Source organism: Schistocerca serialis, chromosome 3, assembly GCF_023864345.2.
Source record: "Schistocerca serialis cubense isolate TAMUIC-IGC-003099 chromosome 3, iqSchSeri2.2, whole genome shotgun sequence".
Taxonomy (NCBI): domain Eukaryota; kingdom Metazoa; phylum Arthropoda; class Insecta; order Orthoptera; family Acrididae; genus Schistocerca; species Schistocerca serialis.
In genome coordinates, this window is record NC_064640.1 from 110,922,429 (window position 1) to 110,942,548 (window position 20,120).

The following is a 20,120-nucleotide window of genomic DNA, read 5'->3' on the forward strand; positions in this document are numbered from 1 at the left end:
CTACGGCACTGCGTAGGATCCTACGGTCTTGGCGTGCATCCGTGCGTCGCTGCGGTCCGGTCCCAGGTCGACGGGCACGTGCACCTTCCGCCGACCACTGGCGACAACATCGATGTACTGTGGAGACCTCACGCCCCACGTGTTGAGCAATTCGGCGGTACGTCCACCCGGCCTCCCGCATGCCCACTATAAGCCCTCACTCAAAGTCCGTCAACTGCACATACGGTTCACGTCCACACTGTCGCGGCATGCTACCAGTGTTAAAGACTGCGATGGAGCTCCGTATGCCACGGCAAACTGGCTGACACTGACGGCGGCGGTGCACAAATGCTGCGCAGCTAGCGCCATTCGACGGCCAACACCGCGGTTCCTGGTGTGTCCGCTGTGCCGTGCATGTGATCATTGCTTGTACAGCCCTCTCGCAGTGTCCGGAGCAAGTATGGTGGGTCTGACACACCGGTGTCAATGTGTTCTTTTTTCCATTTCCAGGAGTGTATATCAAGTACGGATACTTTTGATTCTGCAAAAAATAAAAAATGGAAATTTGTGGACCAGTGTAATGATTACTCAAGGGAAATTGAGAAACCATTCTAAGAACCTCTAGTAATAAAAAGATCTTACACAGGTTGTCTGAAAGGATGCACGCAGAGCGGTCCAGCCAAAAGTATATGATGTACTGACAGTTTGGGAGTAATATACGGAAAACCACTCTGTCACACATGCACAGAAAGATGTGCCCAGTATGCCAAGTCATAGCCACAATAGTGATAAGACACGGTGCAGTGCAAAATTGAAATTAAAAATACCTGCCAGCAACGAAGGTGTGGGGGGATGTCTGTACAATAAAACATTTATACAGAAAACATACTAATAAAACAAGCACTCTCACTGGAAGAAATCCACAACTCAGCATTATAGCAGAGGTTGAAAATACTGCTTTAGTTATCAGGTTCTTTTTATTTTTCAGTAGTTAAAACATAACTTGTTTTGGCTCTTACATGTCCATCATCAGATTTTATACTGAAAATAAACAAGAGACCAGAGTTAATAACAGTTTCTGCACATGCAAAAACTATTATTAGCTCTGGTCTGTTGTTTGTTTTCAGTATAACACCTGATGATGGGCATGTAAGAGCCCAAAACCAGTCATGTTTTAACTCCTGAAAAATGTAAGGAATCTTACAATTGAAGCGGTATTTAAACCTCTGATACAAATAAAAATTATGTTGGGTGTTGTGTCGGCTACTGTACACAAACAAGGAAGGTGAGAAGTTGCGATGCCTGGTGGCAGGAATCCAAAACGATCTGTACATAATACTTCAAGATTAATTGATCACTTTATTTTTAAACAGAAAAGAAACTGAATTTCTTCCTGTGCCTCCTACATGCAAGTACTTTTCACTATTACTAATTGCAGAATACATGCTAAGTATCAGCTTCATATTAATCAGTACCGATACTCTCAAAGTCTGTGACTGAACTGGGCTAATCACCGACGAACATCTGGTTAAATCTGTGTTGACAGGGATTGCCGAACTCTAGTCTTCCTGGAGGTGTGGCACTGCACGCTCCTTCCATTGGCACACAGGTCAGTGCCTTCTTGATGCCGTTTCGAGGTGCTGCGGAGGCTGGTGTGCAGTCAATGCTTTAGGACTGCACATTATGTTCCCCTAACACTAGCTGTACACTGTGTAGACAGACTGATATTTACAGTGTTTTAACTCTTAGCTAATTTTGATTCTTTATAAGGGAGATATGGAAGTTATATTTGACCATTACATGGAGGTGAACTGTTCTTTCTTGTACACTGCTCTATCATTTAGATACTGGTTCATGATTCTTAAGTTAAACACTCAATATTTTTATTTCACCTGGTTCTTTGTTGCTCTAATACAATTGGTATTAGTGGGCAGTTACTCATCTTGGCTATGCCTTCCCCAGTGTTGTTGGTAACTCTCAGGTACATTAAAATGATTTTTGTAGTTTATAATCTTTACTGCTTTTTTATTTGTATATCAATTATTAATTAGTGATTTTGTAACTTTTATTCTTTTTATTTCTACTGACATCTTGTATTTGACAGACCCATTCAAAACTGTGTACAGTTTCCAGAATGAGATTTTCACTCTGCAGCGGAGTCTCGGTCAGGCACACAGTTTTAATCTGCCAGGAGGTTTCATGTATACAGTTTGTTTCCATATTACATTATAGTACTCTGGGAAGATTGGTTTGGATGCCAGAGAAATACAGGAACACTTGAAGCAATACTGACCCTACGACTTATCCTACAAGATAGGTTAAGTAAAGGCAAACCTACATTTATACCATTTGTAGACTTAAAGGAAGCTTTTGATAATGTTGACTGGAATATTCTCTTTGAAATTCTGAAGGTAGCAGGGGTAAAATACAGAGTGTGAAAGGCTATTTATAGCTTGTACAGAAACCAGGTGACAGTTACACGAGTCAAGGGGCATGAAAGTGAAGCAGTGGTTGAGAAGGGAGTGAGACAGGGTTGCAGCCCGTCCCGGATCTTATTCAATCTGTACATTGAACAAGCAGTAAAGGAAACCAAAGAAACATTTGGAGTATGAATTAAAGAGCAGGGAGAAGAAATAAAAACTTTGCTGATGACATTGTAATTCTGTCAGAGACAGTGAAGGACTTGCAAGAGCCGTTGAGTGAAATGGACAGTGTCCTGAAAGGAGTATATAAGAAAATCATGTGATGCTGAGGCAATCAGTTTAGGAAACAAGACATTTAAAGAAGAAGAAAGGTTTTGCTTGTTGGGAAGTAAAATAACTGATGTTGGCCGAAGTGGAGAGGATATAAAATGTAGACTAGCAATGGCAACAAAAGCATTTCTGAAGACGATAAATTTGTTAACGTCAAAAATAGACTTAAGTGCTAGGAAGTCTTTTCTGAAGGTATTTTTCTGCAGTGTAGCCATGTATGGGAGTGAAGCATAGACAAGAAACAGTTTGCACAAGAAGGGTGCGAAAGCTCTTGAAATATGTTGCTACAAAAGAATGCTGAAGATTTGATGGGTAGAGCATGTAACTAACGAGGAGGCAGTGAATAGAACTGGGGAGAGAAGAAATTTCTGGCACAACCTGACTAGAAGAAGAGATCAAGTGATAGGACACATTCCGAGACGTCAAGGGCTCACCAGTTCAGTACTGGAGGGAAGTGTGGGAGGTAAAAACCCTACAAGGATACTGATAGGTAAATGCAGTAAACAGATTCAGAAGGGTGTGAGCTGTAGTTATTTGGAAAAGAACAGAGTAGCATGGGGAGCTGCATGAAACCAACTGAAGACCACAACCACCACAAGGTATGGGGGACATCTGTACAATAAAACATTTATGTAGAAAACATATTAATAAAATCATGTACGCTCTCCTAACACTAGCAGTACACCATATAGACAGATTGATATTTACAGTGATTTACTTCTTGGTGAAAAACACAGTAGTGGGGAACATATACCCACTATTACTGAAGATGTATTACAGTTAGAAATTGTGTCCTAATAAAATGAGAATAACAAGAAATAACAGGACTGGTCCAGCCCAAGTGCCCATAAATGACAAAATTCCAATGGAGTTACCCATAAAGTAGTAGTTGTTGTTGTTGTCGTCTTCAGTCCAAAGACTGGTTTCATGCCTCTCTCCATCCTCCTCTATCCTGTGAAAGCCTCTTCCATACAAATAACCACAGGAACCCACATCCTTCTTAATTTTCTTACTGTGTGCATCTCTTGGTCCCCCTCTCTGATTTTTACCCCCCTTACTTCGCTCCAGTACTAAATTGACAATCTGTTGTCCCAGAATGTGTCTTCTAGTCAGGTTGTGACATAAATTTATTTTCTCCTCATTAGATCTACCCATCTAATCCTCAGAATTCTTCTGCAGCAGCACATTTCGAAAACTTCTATTCTCTTCTTGTGTAAGCTGTTTACCGCCCATGTTTCACTTCCATACATGGCTAAACACCAGAAAAGACTCCCCCACACCTAAATCTATATTAGATGCCAACAAATTTCTCTTCTCCAGAAACATTTTCCTTGCCATTGCCAGTCTGCATTTTATATCATCTCTACTTTGGCCATCATCAGTTACATTACTGCCCAAATATCAAAATTCAATCTACTACTTTAAATATCTTGTTTTCTAATAAATTCCCTCAGCATCATCTGATTTAATTCAGTTACATTCCATTATCCTTCTTTTGCTTTTGTTGATGTTCATATTATATTCTTCTTTCAAGACCCTGTCCATTCTGTGCAACTGCTCTTCCAAGTCGACCCTGTCCATTCTGTTCAACTGCTCTTCCAAGTCCTTTGCTGTCTTTGACAGAATTACAATACCTCAAAGTTTTTATTTCTTCTCCCTGGACTTTAACTCCTACTCCAAGTGTTTCTTTGGTTTCCTTTACTACTTGTTCAATTTACAGACCGAATAACATTCTGGACAGGTCATAAACCAGTCTCACTTCCTTCTCAGCCGCTGCTTCCCTGTCCGCAGCTCGTGGTCTAGTGGCTAGCGTTCCTGCCTCTGGATCACGGGGTCCTGAGTTCGATTTCTGGCTGGGTTGGGGATTTTCTCTGCCTGGTGACTGGGTGTTTGTGTTGTTCCCATCATTTCATCATCATCATTCATGAATGTGGCTAAAATTGGACTGTGTAAAGATTTGGACTTTGTACAGGCACTGATGACCGAGCAGTTGAGCGCCCCACAAACCAAACATCATCAACACTGCTTCCCTTTCATGCCCGTCCACTCTTTATAACTGTCATCCGTGTTCTGTACAGGTTGTAAGAAGTCTTTGGCTGCCAATATTTTACCCCTGCTACCTTCAGAATTTCGAAGATAGTATTCCAGGCAGCACTGCCAAAAGCTTTCTCTACATCTACAAATGCTATAATGCTTAACCTATCTTCCTGGAGAAGTCATAGAACCAGTATTGCCTCGCATTCCTACATATCTCCGAAATCCAAACTGATCTCCCTGAAGTCGTCTTCTACCAGTTTTTCCATTCTTCGCGAAAATTTTTGTAACCACAGCTTATTAAACAGATAGTTCAGTAATATTCACACCTGTCAGCATCTGCTTCCTTTAGAATTGGGATTATTATATTCTTCTTGACATCTGAGGGTATTGTGCCAGTCTCATACATCTTGCACACCAAATGGAAGAGTTTTGTCATGGCTGGTTCTCCCATGCCTATCAGTAGTTCTGACAGAATCTCATCTACTCATGGGTGTTGTTTTGACTTTGCTCTTTCAAATTATTTTTGCAGTATCATGTCTTCCATCTCATCTACATCCCCTTCTGTTTCTATAACAATGCCTGCAAGTTCATCTCCCTTGTACAGACCTCTATGTACTCCTTCCACCTTTCAGCTTTTCCTTCTTTGCTTACAGCTGATCTTCCATTTGAACTCATTATGCATGTTATGCAAGGATTTCTACTTGGCCTTGTCTCTTTACCTATCTGATCCTCTGCTGTCTTCAATATTTCATCTCTCAAAACTATCCATTCATCTTCTACTGTGTTCCTTTCCCCTGTTCTTGTCAGTCATTGTCTAATGCTCATTCTGAAACTCTCAACAACCTCTAGTTCTACCGAGTGAGATGACGCATTGACTAGCACACTGGACTCGCATTTGGGAGGACAACGGTTCAATCCCGCGTCCGACCATCCTGATTTAGGTTTTCCGTGATTTCCCTAAATCGCTCCAGGCAAATGCGGGGTTGGTCGTTTGAAAGGGCACGGCCGACTTCCTTCCCTAATCCGATGAACTCACTGTCTGGTCTCCTCCCCCAAACAACCCAACCCCTCTGGTTCTTTCAAACTTATCCACATTCCACCTCAATTTCCTACCTTTTTGAAATTTCTTCAGCTTTCGTCTACAGTTCATACCCAATAAATTGTGGTCAGACTCCACATCTGCCCCTGGAAATGTCTTACAATTTTAAATCTGTTTTCTAAATCTCTGTCTTACCATTATACAAACAATTTGAAACCTTCCAGTGTCTTCAGGTCTCTTCCATGTGGACAACCTTCTTTCATGATTCTTAAACCAGGCGTTAGTGATAATTAAATTGTTGTGTGTGCAGAATGTTACCCGGTGGTTTCCTCTTTCATTCCCTTCGCCCAGTCTACATCCACCTAAAATTTTTCCTTCTCTTCTTACTACCAAATTCCAGTCACCAATCACTATTAAATACTCATCTCCCTCACCTATCTGAATAACTTCTTTTATCTCTTCATACATTTCTTCAGTCTCTTCATTATATGCAGAGCTAGTTTTCATATAAACTTGTACTACTGTGGTGGGTGTGGGCTTCATGTCCATCTTGGCTACAATAATGCCTTCACTATTCTGTTCATGGCAACTTACCTCCATTCTTATTCATTATTAAACCTACTCCTGCATTATGCTTATTTGATTTTTATTTAGAGCCTCATATTCACTTGACCAGATCTCCTGTTTCACCTCCCACCGAATTTCATTAATTCCCACAATATCTAACTGTAACTTATTCATTTCCCTTTTTAAATTTTCTAATGTATCTGTCCAATTAAGGCATCTAACATTCCACACTCTGATCTGCAGAATACCAGTTTCATTTCTCCTGATGAGACATCATCCTGCGTAGTTTCTGCCTCGAAATACGAATGAGGGGACTGTTTTACCTCTGGAATATTTTACCCAAGAGGATACCTTCATCATTTGCCCAAACAGTAGAGCTGCATGCATTGGGAAAATTATGGCTTTAGTTCCCCTTGCTTTCAGCTGTTAGCAACACTAGCACAGCAAGACAAGAGGTCAGATCAGTCAATCATTCAGATGGTTGCCCCTGCAACTACTGAAAAGGCTGCTGCCCCTCTTCAGGATCCATACAATTGTCTGGTCTCTCAACAGATACCTCTCTGCTATGGTTGCACCTGTGGTACGGCGATCCGCACTGCTGAGGTACGCTAGCCTCCCCACCAATGGCTAGGTCCATGGTTCATCTTTCGAAACAAAAATTCTTGTATGAAATAGGACTTGCCCCGAAGCAACTTTTGGCTTACTTTCAAATTTAGCTTTTTTTTTTTATCTTGGAAGCATTTAATATCACTATGTAAGTGATTTCAAATTGTGACTGGATTGGATTCATGGGGTTAAAGGGACCAGACTACAAGGTCATCAGTCCCTCCATCCTACATGCTTCAAGCTTTTGATATCAGCATTATTCACACATTTCTCAGGTAAAGTCAGTTTTAATTAAGAGACATCAATGTCATGTGTCTAGTGTTATAATTATAGATGTCACTATTTCTTCTGAACTGTAGTGAATTATTTATAACAAATTTTATGAGTGGAATATACATATAATTCCTTAAACAATTCTCTATAAGATGATTATGGGTGAGCAACACACACATTTGTGGCTTACTTTAGAAACATGTAGAGTTTTTCTTCAAGACGACTTACCCGAAAATATAGTTCTGGATGAGAACACTCAAAGTAAGTTCACTTAATAATATGCTTCTCTTAATGACTCAATGACAGTGGCGGCTGAACTGAGGTGGTTGCAAAACTAAATTTATTTTTACAGTTTAAATTCTTGTAACCATGTGCACCCCAAAAAGTTCAAAGGTCCTGCTAAACTCAATAAAGCTTGCTTATTCTTTAAATTTATTGTTGGTGTCATATGCTTCATTGTGGGAAACTGAACAAATTAAATACATGGCTTTTTTTATCTGGGTCACCATTTGAAGGAATCCAGTCAATAATTCTTTTAAGCACTTAATTAACAGTATCTTCTACTGTTATGTCTATTGGGGATCAATTATAATACTTATGGAACTAGTAAAAAGAACAAATTCTGCTCAACATGTATTAAATACATGAGAAGAAACAGTGGACTTAATATTGAATATTGTAGAACTCAATGAATTTCCACAACTCATAAAAATTACGTCTACAGCTGTTGAATTATATACCACAGCTTTCTGCATTCCTTTTACTGAGTATAATGAGAGTAATTTGTTAATTATATTGTTCATATAGTTCAGTGTTGAGTAAACAGTGATACAGTGAGTGCTTACGAGTACAGTTTCACAGAGCCACAACAATGAGGAAAACCAGAAAAATGAAGATGACAAACTGTACCAACTTATCAATTACACTGCAGATAACAGATAGCTACATGAATGACAGTGTGTGCTGTTACGAGAAGAAAAAAAAAAAAAAACCTCACTGATGTTGGTGAAACCTCATTGAAAGATGTATTAGTGAAAGACAAAGAAAACTGCGTTTAATTACTTGAAAGCAAACAGAGGTACAAAAATGGAGCATTAACCTCAAGATGAATATCAGTAAGCAATTGTATAATGTATCTGCAGGTGAAAAGTACAATCTTACCCTCAAAGCCTATAATGTCACTTATAATTTCAGTCCATATTTAACTTAAAGCAATAAAACTGTCATGCTCAATTTGGCAAATTCTGGCTCTGAAAGGCTTCAACATTTCCTATTATCTACAAAAATGGAAAACTATTTAAAAATAATAAAAATTTTCCTGTTACATAAAGGGAGCTAGCAGCAAGTAACTGAATGAATCTTGATACACTTCCATGTATCTTCATTTCTTTTATAATATATTTTGAGAATATTTAATGTGTTCACTCAAATGCTAAAACAATTGTTTTTCAGATTTTCTAGCAAACAATGAAAGTCACAGTCATCTGGAAAGTTCTTGCAGGAGACAGTTTGGCAAAATTTGCTCCAAATGTTTGTATCAATTCTCATATGGACAGGTCACTACACATGTAATCTGAATACTAATGTAGAGTTTCAGAGCAGCTGATATCTGGTGCAGATTACAAAAATGTTCTTGTCATGATGAACTGTCCATGAGTAAGATTTAATTAATGGTGGTTTCCCAGCGTTTACCACATTACTTTCCTTCCCCCAGGCAAATTGTGCATGTTAACTTTTGAATAACTGAACATATTTTGTTGGCTGGTCACTGAGAACTACGGAGAATGTTCAACAAAATGTTGTCCTATCTCCAGATTTCCATAACTAGTCAATTGACAGTAGAGAGAGAGAGAGAGAGAGAGAGAGAGAGAGAGAGAGAGAGAGAGAGAGAGAGAGAGAGAGAGAGAGAGTGTGTGTGTGTGTGTGTGTGTGTGTGTGTTTTTAGAGAATGCTAAAGGTGGGAAGTTCATTAATAGTTAAAGAAATGATAAAAAATCCCAAAAAATCAGTCTTATCACATTGTACACAAATAGGAGGCCACCAGATACATTGACACAATAGTACTTAAAAAGCACAATATACATATATATATATTTCTGCCACATAATGTATACAATAAACTTCCTGAAATACAAAATATATATTTTAATAAATAGTAACACTATGAAACAAAGTCAAAGTCAAATACAGAAAGTACCGTCACCAATTCATGAAACTCTACAGTGACATAATTCCTCAAACTATAAAAGTTTATAAAATATTGTTTGTAAAACACATGTTAACTGCTCTGTGAAGTGACTAGTAGCATTCTGATGTTCTTTGTCACAAACAGGGAGTGTGTGTGTGTGTGTGTGTGTGTGTGTGTGTGTGTGTGTGTGTGTGTGCGCGTGTGCGTGTGTCTCCAAACTGAGAGGTTACCAAACTCGCACTGCAACACAACAGCATACAACATGTTGTTAATACTGACAATCTAGTAAAATGAAGTGCAGCCACTTGAAAGTGGGCAAGTTACTGAATATCAATCACACCTTCAACAAAACATTTTCAAAAATGAATGCTGGCAGCTCATTTTAACAGTATTCATGATATACTAAATACATTGAACTTGCCACAATAGATATAGTAATTGTTGTCACGATCACATTAACACCTATTGTATGTGTTATCCTTACACCTACATTCTGTAGCCTAGGTCATCACAAATGTGGGATTACTATTTCTTTTAATCTAATGTGGAAAATGATACAATAAAAGTGTTGCATCATCCAATATATTAGTTTTAGGAATGAAACATTGACATATGCTGAATTTCAGCAATCATGATTCTGTTTTCTAAAAATAAAGTGACAATCTCTACACAGTGAGCTAGGTGAGATTCCAAGCTAAAAAGAAAAGCAACATTAAACAAAATGTATGACAAGTCCATAGGAAACAGATGGCATGAAACTCCACTACACTAATGGATATTTGAGCTGCTGGCAACAAACATTTTAATACCATTAAACAGGAAGCTGTCTGTCGGAGAACAGCAAAAGTAAGATGGTGGCAGGATCAATTTGGAGCTTTTGGTGAAGGAAACTTTGAAGTGAACTGGAAAGACACAGGTCTAATAACAATGCACAAGACACCAAAAGTACTACATCTCTGCTAACAAACAATAAAATTCATACATACAGACAATATTGCACAACAGTTTCTATTACAAAAACTAGTCAATAACATTTTTAAACTATCAAACAATAAAAATAACATTTAAATAATAATTAAATGCATAATACAATTTCTGCATCTTCAGTCCCTATATTGAAGCAGTGAAATACCCCTAACACTGAATATATTCTTCTGTTCTTAACCACATAGTCCTTTCTACGTTAAACGTACCTATGCAAATTTACCACTCCTTAATGAGGTAGGCATGTATTTTCTGTAGAGATAACCAATCAGACTACAACATTACAATGGGCTAGAGGTCACCCATGCATAAATGAGATACACAATTGTTCACAATGTTGCAACACTGAATTTGGTCCCAATTTAACATTTACTTCACCCTGATATGTCACAGTGTGTCTTTTCTGCCATTACATGCGCAGAATGAGAAGGTAAACACACTCTGAAGAAGACATTTTGTTTAATACAAGTCCTTGCCAAATTAATATGGAAAGCAAATAGTCAAGTACATTTACTTCACTAAATACATTAAGCATTCAAAATTTGAATAGAAGCTACAAACAATTAAAGATCATTACAAAAGGAAATGAAAAGTATATCTACAGACAAGTACAAAGAACTAAGAGAACAAACCTTCCAGGTAAAAGAAAATTAAGTTTTATATATGCTACATTTTGTCAGTTTAAAGAATAAGAAGTATAACAAATGTATAACAACATTGTGCATGCCATATCACTGCAAATACAAACTGGGGTATTGGGAGTAATACACACACACAGAGAGAGAGAGAGAGAGAGAGAGAGAGAGAGAGAGAGAGAGGGGGGGGGGGAGGAGGGGAGGAGGAGAGGAAAAGGGAGGGAGGGGGTTGAGAGATGGAGTATGGAGGGGAAAGAAACAACAGGAAGGTGGGAGAATAAGAGGAGGGAAGAGTGGAAATGGTTGGAGTACTTGGGATGGGTATAGGCCCTGTGGTGGAAACAGGAGGGTATAAGGGGTGAGCACTACAATACACTACACACTTATCATTACAGTTGCCGATACAAGACAGTTACACGCCTCACACTCACAGTGGTGTCCACTATAAGGGCCTGAGCCACATGAGTGAAATAAATCAATCGTTCACACAATGTGCTTTAATGAAATCGTAATTTGAGATGTGTAACTGAAGGAAAAAAGTGTAAAGGATGATGGGAAATTTAACTGAGAGAAAGAGGGGGGCTGTAATGGAGAGAGGGAAAATGGAAGAAAGGAAATGGGGAAGAAAGCTGGAGCGAGGAAGGTATGATTACAGGGAGGTGAGAGAGGTGTTCGAAGAGAGAGGGTATGTGTAGGATAGTGGGAGTTGAGTATGTCAGAGAGAGAGAGAGAGAGAGAGAGAGAGAGAGAGAGAGAGAGAGAGAGAGAGAGAGAGAGGAGAGAGAGAAATGGAGGGAGTGGAGTAGGGGAGTCAGTACGGGACACAGGAAGGAAGATTAGTGGTTATTGTGCAGTCAACATAGAGGTAATTAAAGATGGAGCACAAACTCTGAATGTTTTGAAGATGGGGATGGAAATTGGCTGCATCCTTTCAAAGGAGCCATCTTAGCATTTGCCTGGAGCGATTTAGGGAATACAGAAAACCTAAATTTGGATGGCCGGATGCATATTGAGCCATTGTCCTTCCCAATGAGAGTCCATGCCCCACCTTCCTTGGTAGGAAGGGAAGGAATGAGGGATGGACTATGGGGAGAGAGGGAGGCGGGAAGGAAATGTAAAGAGATGGAAGAGGGAGGAGAAGGAGGGGGAAAGAGGAAAGAAGGAGGGAGGAAGGGGAGGGAAGGAGGAAGGAAGGGAATGGAAGAAGGGAGGAGGGGGAGGTAGGGATTGAGTAAGCAATGTGTGATGGAGAGGGGGAGAAAAGTGTAATTAAGATGAGAAGTATGAGGTATATGTGAGAAAGGAAAGTGTCCGGGATACAAGGTCAACTGCTTATGACATGATAGAGGACAGTGGGAAAATGTTATAATAATCTTAAACTGATGCATGCTTCTCTAACCTGGTAACTGTTTTAAAATAAAAAAATTTCATGACAAATTAAAACTGTATGCCAGACCAGTACTTGAAGCTAGGCTACAAGCATTGTGACAATTATCCAAACACACAAATCAATCTGTCTACCTAAAACCTCCAATCAACCAGAACCTTTGCTCTAATTTAAATGTTACTAAAAAGATGAAATTTATAATGAACAGCAATTTTTAATTCATTCTAAAAGAAAATTAGTGAATGTGCTCTCCCTGCAACAGTCCATACTTCATGATAGTTGAGAAGAACAGGGAAAACTAGCCTAAAGGTCTTCTGTGTCAATACTTGCAACTTTCGGCAGAGGACAGCTGCTTGAGCCTCTGATTTCCATTCCCTGCATATCAATGCAAAATGTACGGTTTTTCATTAGGGATACAGACAAATCTGTTCTTTGAACACTAGTATAATGCTTCTCATGGATCTTATGATGTCTGACTAAATGTTCTTTGCGAGTAAATCTCTTATGACACACAGTACAAATGTAAGGTCGCAAGATGGTCTCCTTCATACTACTAGCTGTCACTTGCCAGTGTTCATTTTCCTGATGTTTGATAAGGTGCTCTTCTTCAGAAAAACACTGTCCACAGAAATTGCACTTGTAAGGCTGGTCTGTCCTACTGTCTTCTGATTCCTTCTTAATATTTTCAGTTGAAGACCCTGCAGTCACAAAAATTTTATTAGGATGCAGTTCTGAAAAATGAGTAATGTTTCGATGCCTTGCCAAATGTTCTTTTCTTGTAAATGGTTTCGAACAGATGTCACAATTATAAGGCCTCCCACCTGTGTGAGAAAGAGTGTGTCTCGACAAATGTTCCTTTCTGTTAAAGGCTCGGCCACATAAATGGCAAGGAAATGGTTTTACATCTCCATGCAATGACAGATGTCGTTTTAGAGAACTTCGGCGAGGAAAAACTTTGCCACATATACTACAAGCAAATGTTCGGAACTCAACACCAGCTCCATTATTGTCAGTAGTGTCTCCAGATAATGCTTCTGCGAGTTTGTAACACTGGCCACACAATGAACAAGAAAATGCTGCCTTGCTTATTATGTATCGCCGATGTGTTACCATAGAATTTGAACCATGCTTTTCAAAAACATCCCACATCTGTGGCAGTTTCTCTTTCCTTTTCTGCTGAACTTCAAAAATATCCTTATCAGTTTCAGCCTCATGCTCTGAGAATTCCAGGTTTATCTTTTCCTCATTACTGTTTGAACCCCTGAAACAACAATAATGCACATATTGATAACAATAAATAAATAAATAAAGAACTTTTGATAAGATTCATAAATCTAAAAATATGGTTGATATCTCTCACTCAATTGACAAAAGCATTAGCAACTAATAACAGACATTAATCTTTAAATTACACACTTATGTAATATGTAACAAACATGCATTATCAAGCATTTGAGAATTCCAATCAGACTGACCAAACCAAAGTACATTAACTACTCCCAAATGTGTAGTGTGTTATTATGGCACCAAATCAGTCACAATGTAAGTGTAAATTCAACTGTGAAGAAAACCTGACTCGAGATCCAAACCAATAACAAAGTGGATAACACTTAAATTATGTGCTTGACTGATAGCATCTCCAAGTTTTCCCCGGTAGATGGATATTGTCAAAGCAGAATCTTTTCAGTAAAGCATGAGCTGCATCAGCTACAGCTATGAAGTTCTACAGCCACTTTCATCAGCACCAAAGTAGGGTAGCTTGACCTCTTGTTGCAGTCTGCTCGTAGTTTCTCAACTTCTGACTGCCTTGGTTATTATATTGTCCTCTCCACACTTTTATGTGGCTTTCGAGACTATGCTTGTGTTGTACAGGCACAGGGTGAATTGACCACTACCCATAAACATTGAGAAGCTGCATTTGCACTCGCTGATAGGCTTCAGGCTACTACCCTAAGGTGCAGCGATGCTGGAGCACCTGTAGAGAATGCTGTGATGACTCTGGTGCCCCTGTAATCCCCATGTCACCATTTTCCAGTGTGTAATATCTGACCAGTTTGTCCTCACTTGAGAGTGAGTCGTGGACAGGTGGGATTGCGTATCTCTGGGCAGAAAGTGAATGTGGGAACTGGGTGCACAAGCTATGACCTTGTGCCATAGCAACAGTTATGAGGTGCTGCCCAGTGCTGATAACACATCTGAACCAGTACAGGACACCTCGTTTGTTGGGCCAGTAGCCAATTTTCCAGCCAAGATTACACAAGCACAGAGCACACGTACATTGGTCGTTGGGTATTCCAATATTAGGTGGGTAATAGAATGCCTCTGGGGAACAGCAGCTACATTGGGAAAGAAGAACAGGGTGCACTCAGTCTGCCTGGAAGTCTTGTCCAATATGTGGAGGTGGCTCTGGTCGCCTGAACCTACTGGGTGCAACCAGCTGCAAACTGTACCTCCTGTCAGCATGAATGACACTTGCAACCTGGGTTCTGAGTCTGTCTGTCCTTTCTATTGGATGGCTGGTTGAATTGGTAAACACAATTTAGCCACACACATGGAAATACTGTTTGCAGCATCACATCCAGTACTGATTGCAATCCTCTGGTTTCGAGCTGAGAGAATGGCCTAAACTAGAGGCTCAAGCAACTGTATGACTATCTTGGATGCAAGTTTCTCATTTTCCACTATCAGGCGGAGAACTGTAGCCCTCAAATAGGTTAGGTGTGCTTTACACAAAGGAAGCAGCTACTCGAATGTGACTTGCCAACTGGGTATTTTTAGGCTGATTCCTCCACAGGGTCAATGATGAGTTACCTGCCATAATCAGAGAAGGATCACTCACGTTACACTTGGATGAATACTTTTGTCCTTGCTTATCAGAAAGAGAATATGATAATATGGTATTAGTAACCTGCAGGATCATCCATAGAAAGGTCCCAGAATTTGTCTTGCTTATGAGTTAATAATGCCCACACAGTATTACAAACAGAAAGCGGGCTGAAACCAGAATCGCACAGCAGTGAAATATTAAATTCAGACTGCATATGTATCACAGGGGAAGGCTAGATAACTACGATGGTGGCATATTTATTGACACAAGGAGTTCAATAATATCTACTGAGGATATTACAAATTTTGGTTGTAAAATAATGTGGGAGGAGTTAAGCATACAAGGCACAGTGGGGCAGAGCATTTAAGACAAAAAAATTAATAAATATTGTAATTTCACTCATCAGATTATAGCATTAGAGGGGAGGTTTCAACTTACCAGCTATAGAATAGGAGAGTCATGTGATTAAATCTAGTGCCAGGTACAGGAATTTGAGAGGGATTTAATTACAACTTCTTTGTGAAAAATGCTTTGAGAAGTTAGTAACAGAACCAATTCGTGTGGATAATGTCTTACACCCCCAAATATACAAAGGAATAACCCCAGTGGGATGGAAATCAGTACATGTGATATACATGTACAGACAAAAAAATGTTCAAAATTTCAGAAAAATTGGACAATTTATTTAAGAGAATGAGCTTTTCAAACTGACCAATTCACTAATATGTTGGTCCACCTCTAACCCTTATGCAAGCAGTTATTTATCTTGGTAATCATTGATAGAGTTGTTGGATGTCCTCCTGAGGGATATCATGCCAAATTCTATCGAACTGGCACATCAGATCTTCAAAATCCTGAGATGATTAGAGGGCCCTGTCCATAATGCTCCAAATGTTCTCAAATGGGGAGAAATCTGGTGACCTTTCCGGCCAAGCATGGAGACAAGCAGTAGAAACTCTCACTGTGTGCAGGCAGGAATTATCTTGCTGAATTGCAAGCCCAGGATGGCTTGCCATGAAATGCAACAAAACGGGATGTAGAATATTGTTGATGTACAACTGTGTTGTAAGGATGTAGCAGAAGACAACCAAAGAGGTTCTGCTATGAAAAGAAATGGCACCCCAGATCATCACCCATGGTTGTCAGGCGGCATGATGGGCGCCAGTCAGGTGGGCATTCCACCGCTGTCCAGGGACATTTTCGACTTGGAATCTCATTAACTGGAGTAGAACTGTCTTCAGTTGTGAGCCCCTCTTCAAACTGAGTCCGGATGACCAGTGAAGACACGTCTGGAGATGGCCCTCAATTCCCAGACAGTATTCTGTACAACACCATACTGCCACTTAGTGAATGAATTATGAGCTTACCAAGTAACGGATCAGATTTGTAACTGGATCAGAAGACTTAGAAAAGGCAAAGCAACATAGTGTTCTCACTGGGATTAAATGATGCACAGTTAATTTTGCGAGTACCCCAAGCAAGTGTTACAAGGTCGGTAACATTTATAATATATGTGAACAATCAAGTGGATAATGTCAGAAGATCAGTGAGGCTGTTCACAAATTATGCTGTTGTCTACAGTCAGACTATTATGCCAAAAGCCTGTAGCGAAACACAGGAAGACCTGAAGACTGTCACTCCAAGTACTGGCAGTTGATCCTTAAGGTAGATAAATGCAACATATCATGCATACATAGTAGTAGGTGAAGAAATACAATACTTCTCAATTACACTATTGGTGACACACCACTGGAAATGGTACCAGCCATAAAACATAGGTTTTGAGTACTGTTCATCAGTCTGGGACCCTTGCCAGGTGGATTAATAGAAGAGAGAGAGAAAAAAAATTCAACAAAGAGCAACATGTTACATCACAGGATCATTTGATAAGTGCAAGAATGTTACGGAGATGGTCAAAAAAACTTCAGCAGAAGACACTACAGAAGAGGAATAGCATATTCTGAAGAGGTTTATTGTTGTGATTCATAGGAGGCAGACAAATATGGAAAAACCAAAAACACATCACCATGCCCAATATGGAGTAGGAAACCTTTTGGCATTCCAGTCGCTTCGGAGTGGGTAAACAAAGGTCCTCTATAGTTTTCAATGGAATCTTATATCACATTTCCTGCAAAATATTGCCAAGTTCAGGCAATGATGATGGAGGTAGATATAAATCGCACACCCTTCTCTCCAAAGCAGACCACAAAGACTCAATATTATCAAGATCTAGTGGCTGTGGTGGCCAGGAGAGATACAATTCATTCTCATGCTAATAAGGCCAGTCCTGGACTATGCAGGCTGTGTAAGCAGGGCCCTGTCATCTTGGAACACAGCATCATCACTGGGAACAAACACTGTACCATGGGATCATCCTCATCAGATAAAATGGGCATAAAATCCTTGGCATTAATGCAAACTTTGAGAGTAACCATGGGTGCCATGATATGGCTGTCCAAATCATCACTGAACCCCTGTCACGTTTCACTCTTCAGACAAACTTGGCCAGAAGTTGGAAATAGCGTGAAACAAGACTCATCCGACCAAATGACATCCATCCATTGCTCCACTGTTCGGGTTTTATGGCTTCGGCACCACGTTTTCCTCTTACGGACATTTGCATCACTGATAAGTGGTTTTGGAATTACAGCTCATCCTGCATTTCCCTTTTTACGGAGCTTCCTTTGTGTTGTTTTGGTGGTGATAGGGTTCACAAGTGTGATATTAGTTCTGCAGTGACTTTTACAGCTTTTTGTCACAGTCCTCTTCAATTACCATCTGTCATGATCACTTGACACACTTTTATCCGCATTGTGAATTAGTGCACAACATTTTTCTTCTTTCCTTGCGCGCAGTATAAATCTTCTATATGATGCCTCAAGAAACACCAAACACTTTGGCTACCTTGGTTACAAAAACCCCACCATACCAACACCAAAAATTTACCCACATAAGAATTCACTCAGCGCAAATATAATGCACTCACTCACAACTACGGAGAACACAGTTCCGATACTCCATGACACTTGCAATGTATTGAGGACATTGCATAGGTGCCTTTAGTGGTCAAATACAACAGTACAATCTGGAGGCTTGGCTAGCATCTGTATTTATGTTAAAAAAATGCATTTCTCATGGTGTTTCCAATTTTTGTCCAGCCCCTGTACATTCCAAGAACAGCTGAGCTACAGTTTACTTTCTAGCACATACCTCTTGCAAAATGAGTAACACACTAACAACAATTCTGTTATGAGTGTTTGCATGCTTATGTTTCCAATAAAAGTGTGACGATAAGAAGCTTCTCCGTTCTTCGCTGTCACAATCATTATTGTCTTCCTCATTTTCACAGAACATTGTACCCTCTCTTGCATTTACTATCTTGTAATTTCATTTCATGCTCAAAACAGTACATCTGTCTGCTTGCTGAAGAACAACTTTTGTCGTAATTATAGTAATGAGTGCATTCTTTCTATCAAATTAATCAAAATAAAAATGAATTCTGAATGATGTATAGAAATGACCAAATATTATGCTGTTACATTAAAAATCTTACAGTCTTGATCAGTATTTCTGTTTCCTGTGGTCATGTGTTTTTTGAGATTTTTATTGCATTTTCATTTATTCTCAACACTAGTTATTTCATTCAGCCCCCAGTCTCTATTCACATACAAAGGCATGTTAGAAAGTAATGCCTCTGAATTTTTATAGAAAGCTCTTAATAGCTTTTTAAATAAAACAAATGTTATTAACATTCTACATCTTCATTCTTCATGTCTACATATTATTTCTCAACATAGTTACTCTGGTGATGAACATATTTCTCACCACAAGAGACAAGTTTGACTTTGTTGATGGGCCATACCCTTACCTATTCTTGCACTGCTTCATCACTATCAAAGTGAAATTCTCCAAGAAGTTCTATAAGTTCTGGAAACTGATGAAAATTGGGTCTGTCCAAGCCAGGACTGTGTGGAGGATGATCGATGACAATGTTGTACATGTTGCAGTACTCATGTGTGGTCTGGCATAGTCATGATGAAGGAGAAGATGCTCCATGCATATACAAACTCTTCAAATTTGAAACTTCATTACAGCACACTGTTCCTCATGTGCTGACATAGTTACATTGCACACCATCATGTTACACGTTACTGTTCAGAGCCCTCTAGTGGCAGAGTGCTGCAAAGATGTAGACATGAAGAATAAAGGTGTATGAGGGGTGTTCAATAAGTAATGCAACATATTTTTTCTGAAAGTAGGTTGTTTCCACTCAGGATTCTTATACCTATATTATTTCCCACTCTTTTCACTACAAAACCCTATTTTTTGATATAACCTCTGTTTAATGTGATGGCCTTATGCCAACTTACTGGAAGGGCTGTATGCCTCCGCATGGTAACACTCTAATGGTTGATGTCGGAGCTAACATCTTCCTGCATCCATAACCTCCCCATCATCTATGTGCTGCTTCCCACAGAGTGTACCCTTCATTGGGCCAAACAGAAGAAAGTCGGAGGGTGTGAGATCTGGGCTGTAGGCACACACCTTTGAGTACCCCAACTGGTGGATGAGTGTGTCAGCACTACCTACAGAAACATCCAGTTGAGCAGCAAGGAGTTTGTTTGTGATCCACAATCAGTCACTTCGAATGAGTGTGTCCACATGTTCCAACAATGTAGTACTCGCAGCTGTGTGCGACAGGCCGGCAGACGGGAGATTGGACAGGTTTGTATGACCTTGTTGTGATGACGACAGATGCCTCACTCAACAACTCACCATGCCACCACTGCCACGTCTCTGCAGACATTCTGGAAGTGCCTACGAACATATGTGATGCTCTGGTTT

At 39.7% G+C, this 20,120-nt stretch overlaps 1 protein-coding gene across 1 annotated transcript in view; it reads right to left on the reverse strand.

The window, feature by feature from the left end:
• Positions 1-11,252: 11,252 nt before the first annotated feature.
• LOC126469793 (zinc finger protein 257-like) overlaps positions 11,253-20,120 on the reverse strand; it is an 89,465-nt gene continuing 80,597 nt past the window's right edge. Inside the window, exon 5 of the mRNA XM_050097045.1 lies at positions 11,253-13,709. Within this exon, the coding sequence (XP_049953002.1) occupies positions 12,752-13,709 (958 nt within the window). The 3' untranslated portion in view covers positions 11,253-12,751. The remainder of the gene's footprint in view (positions 13,710-20,120) is intronic.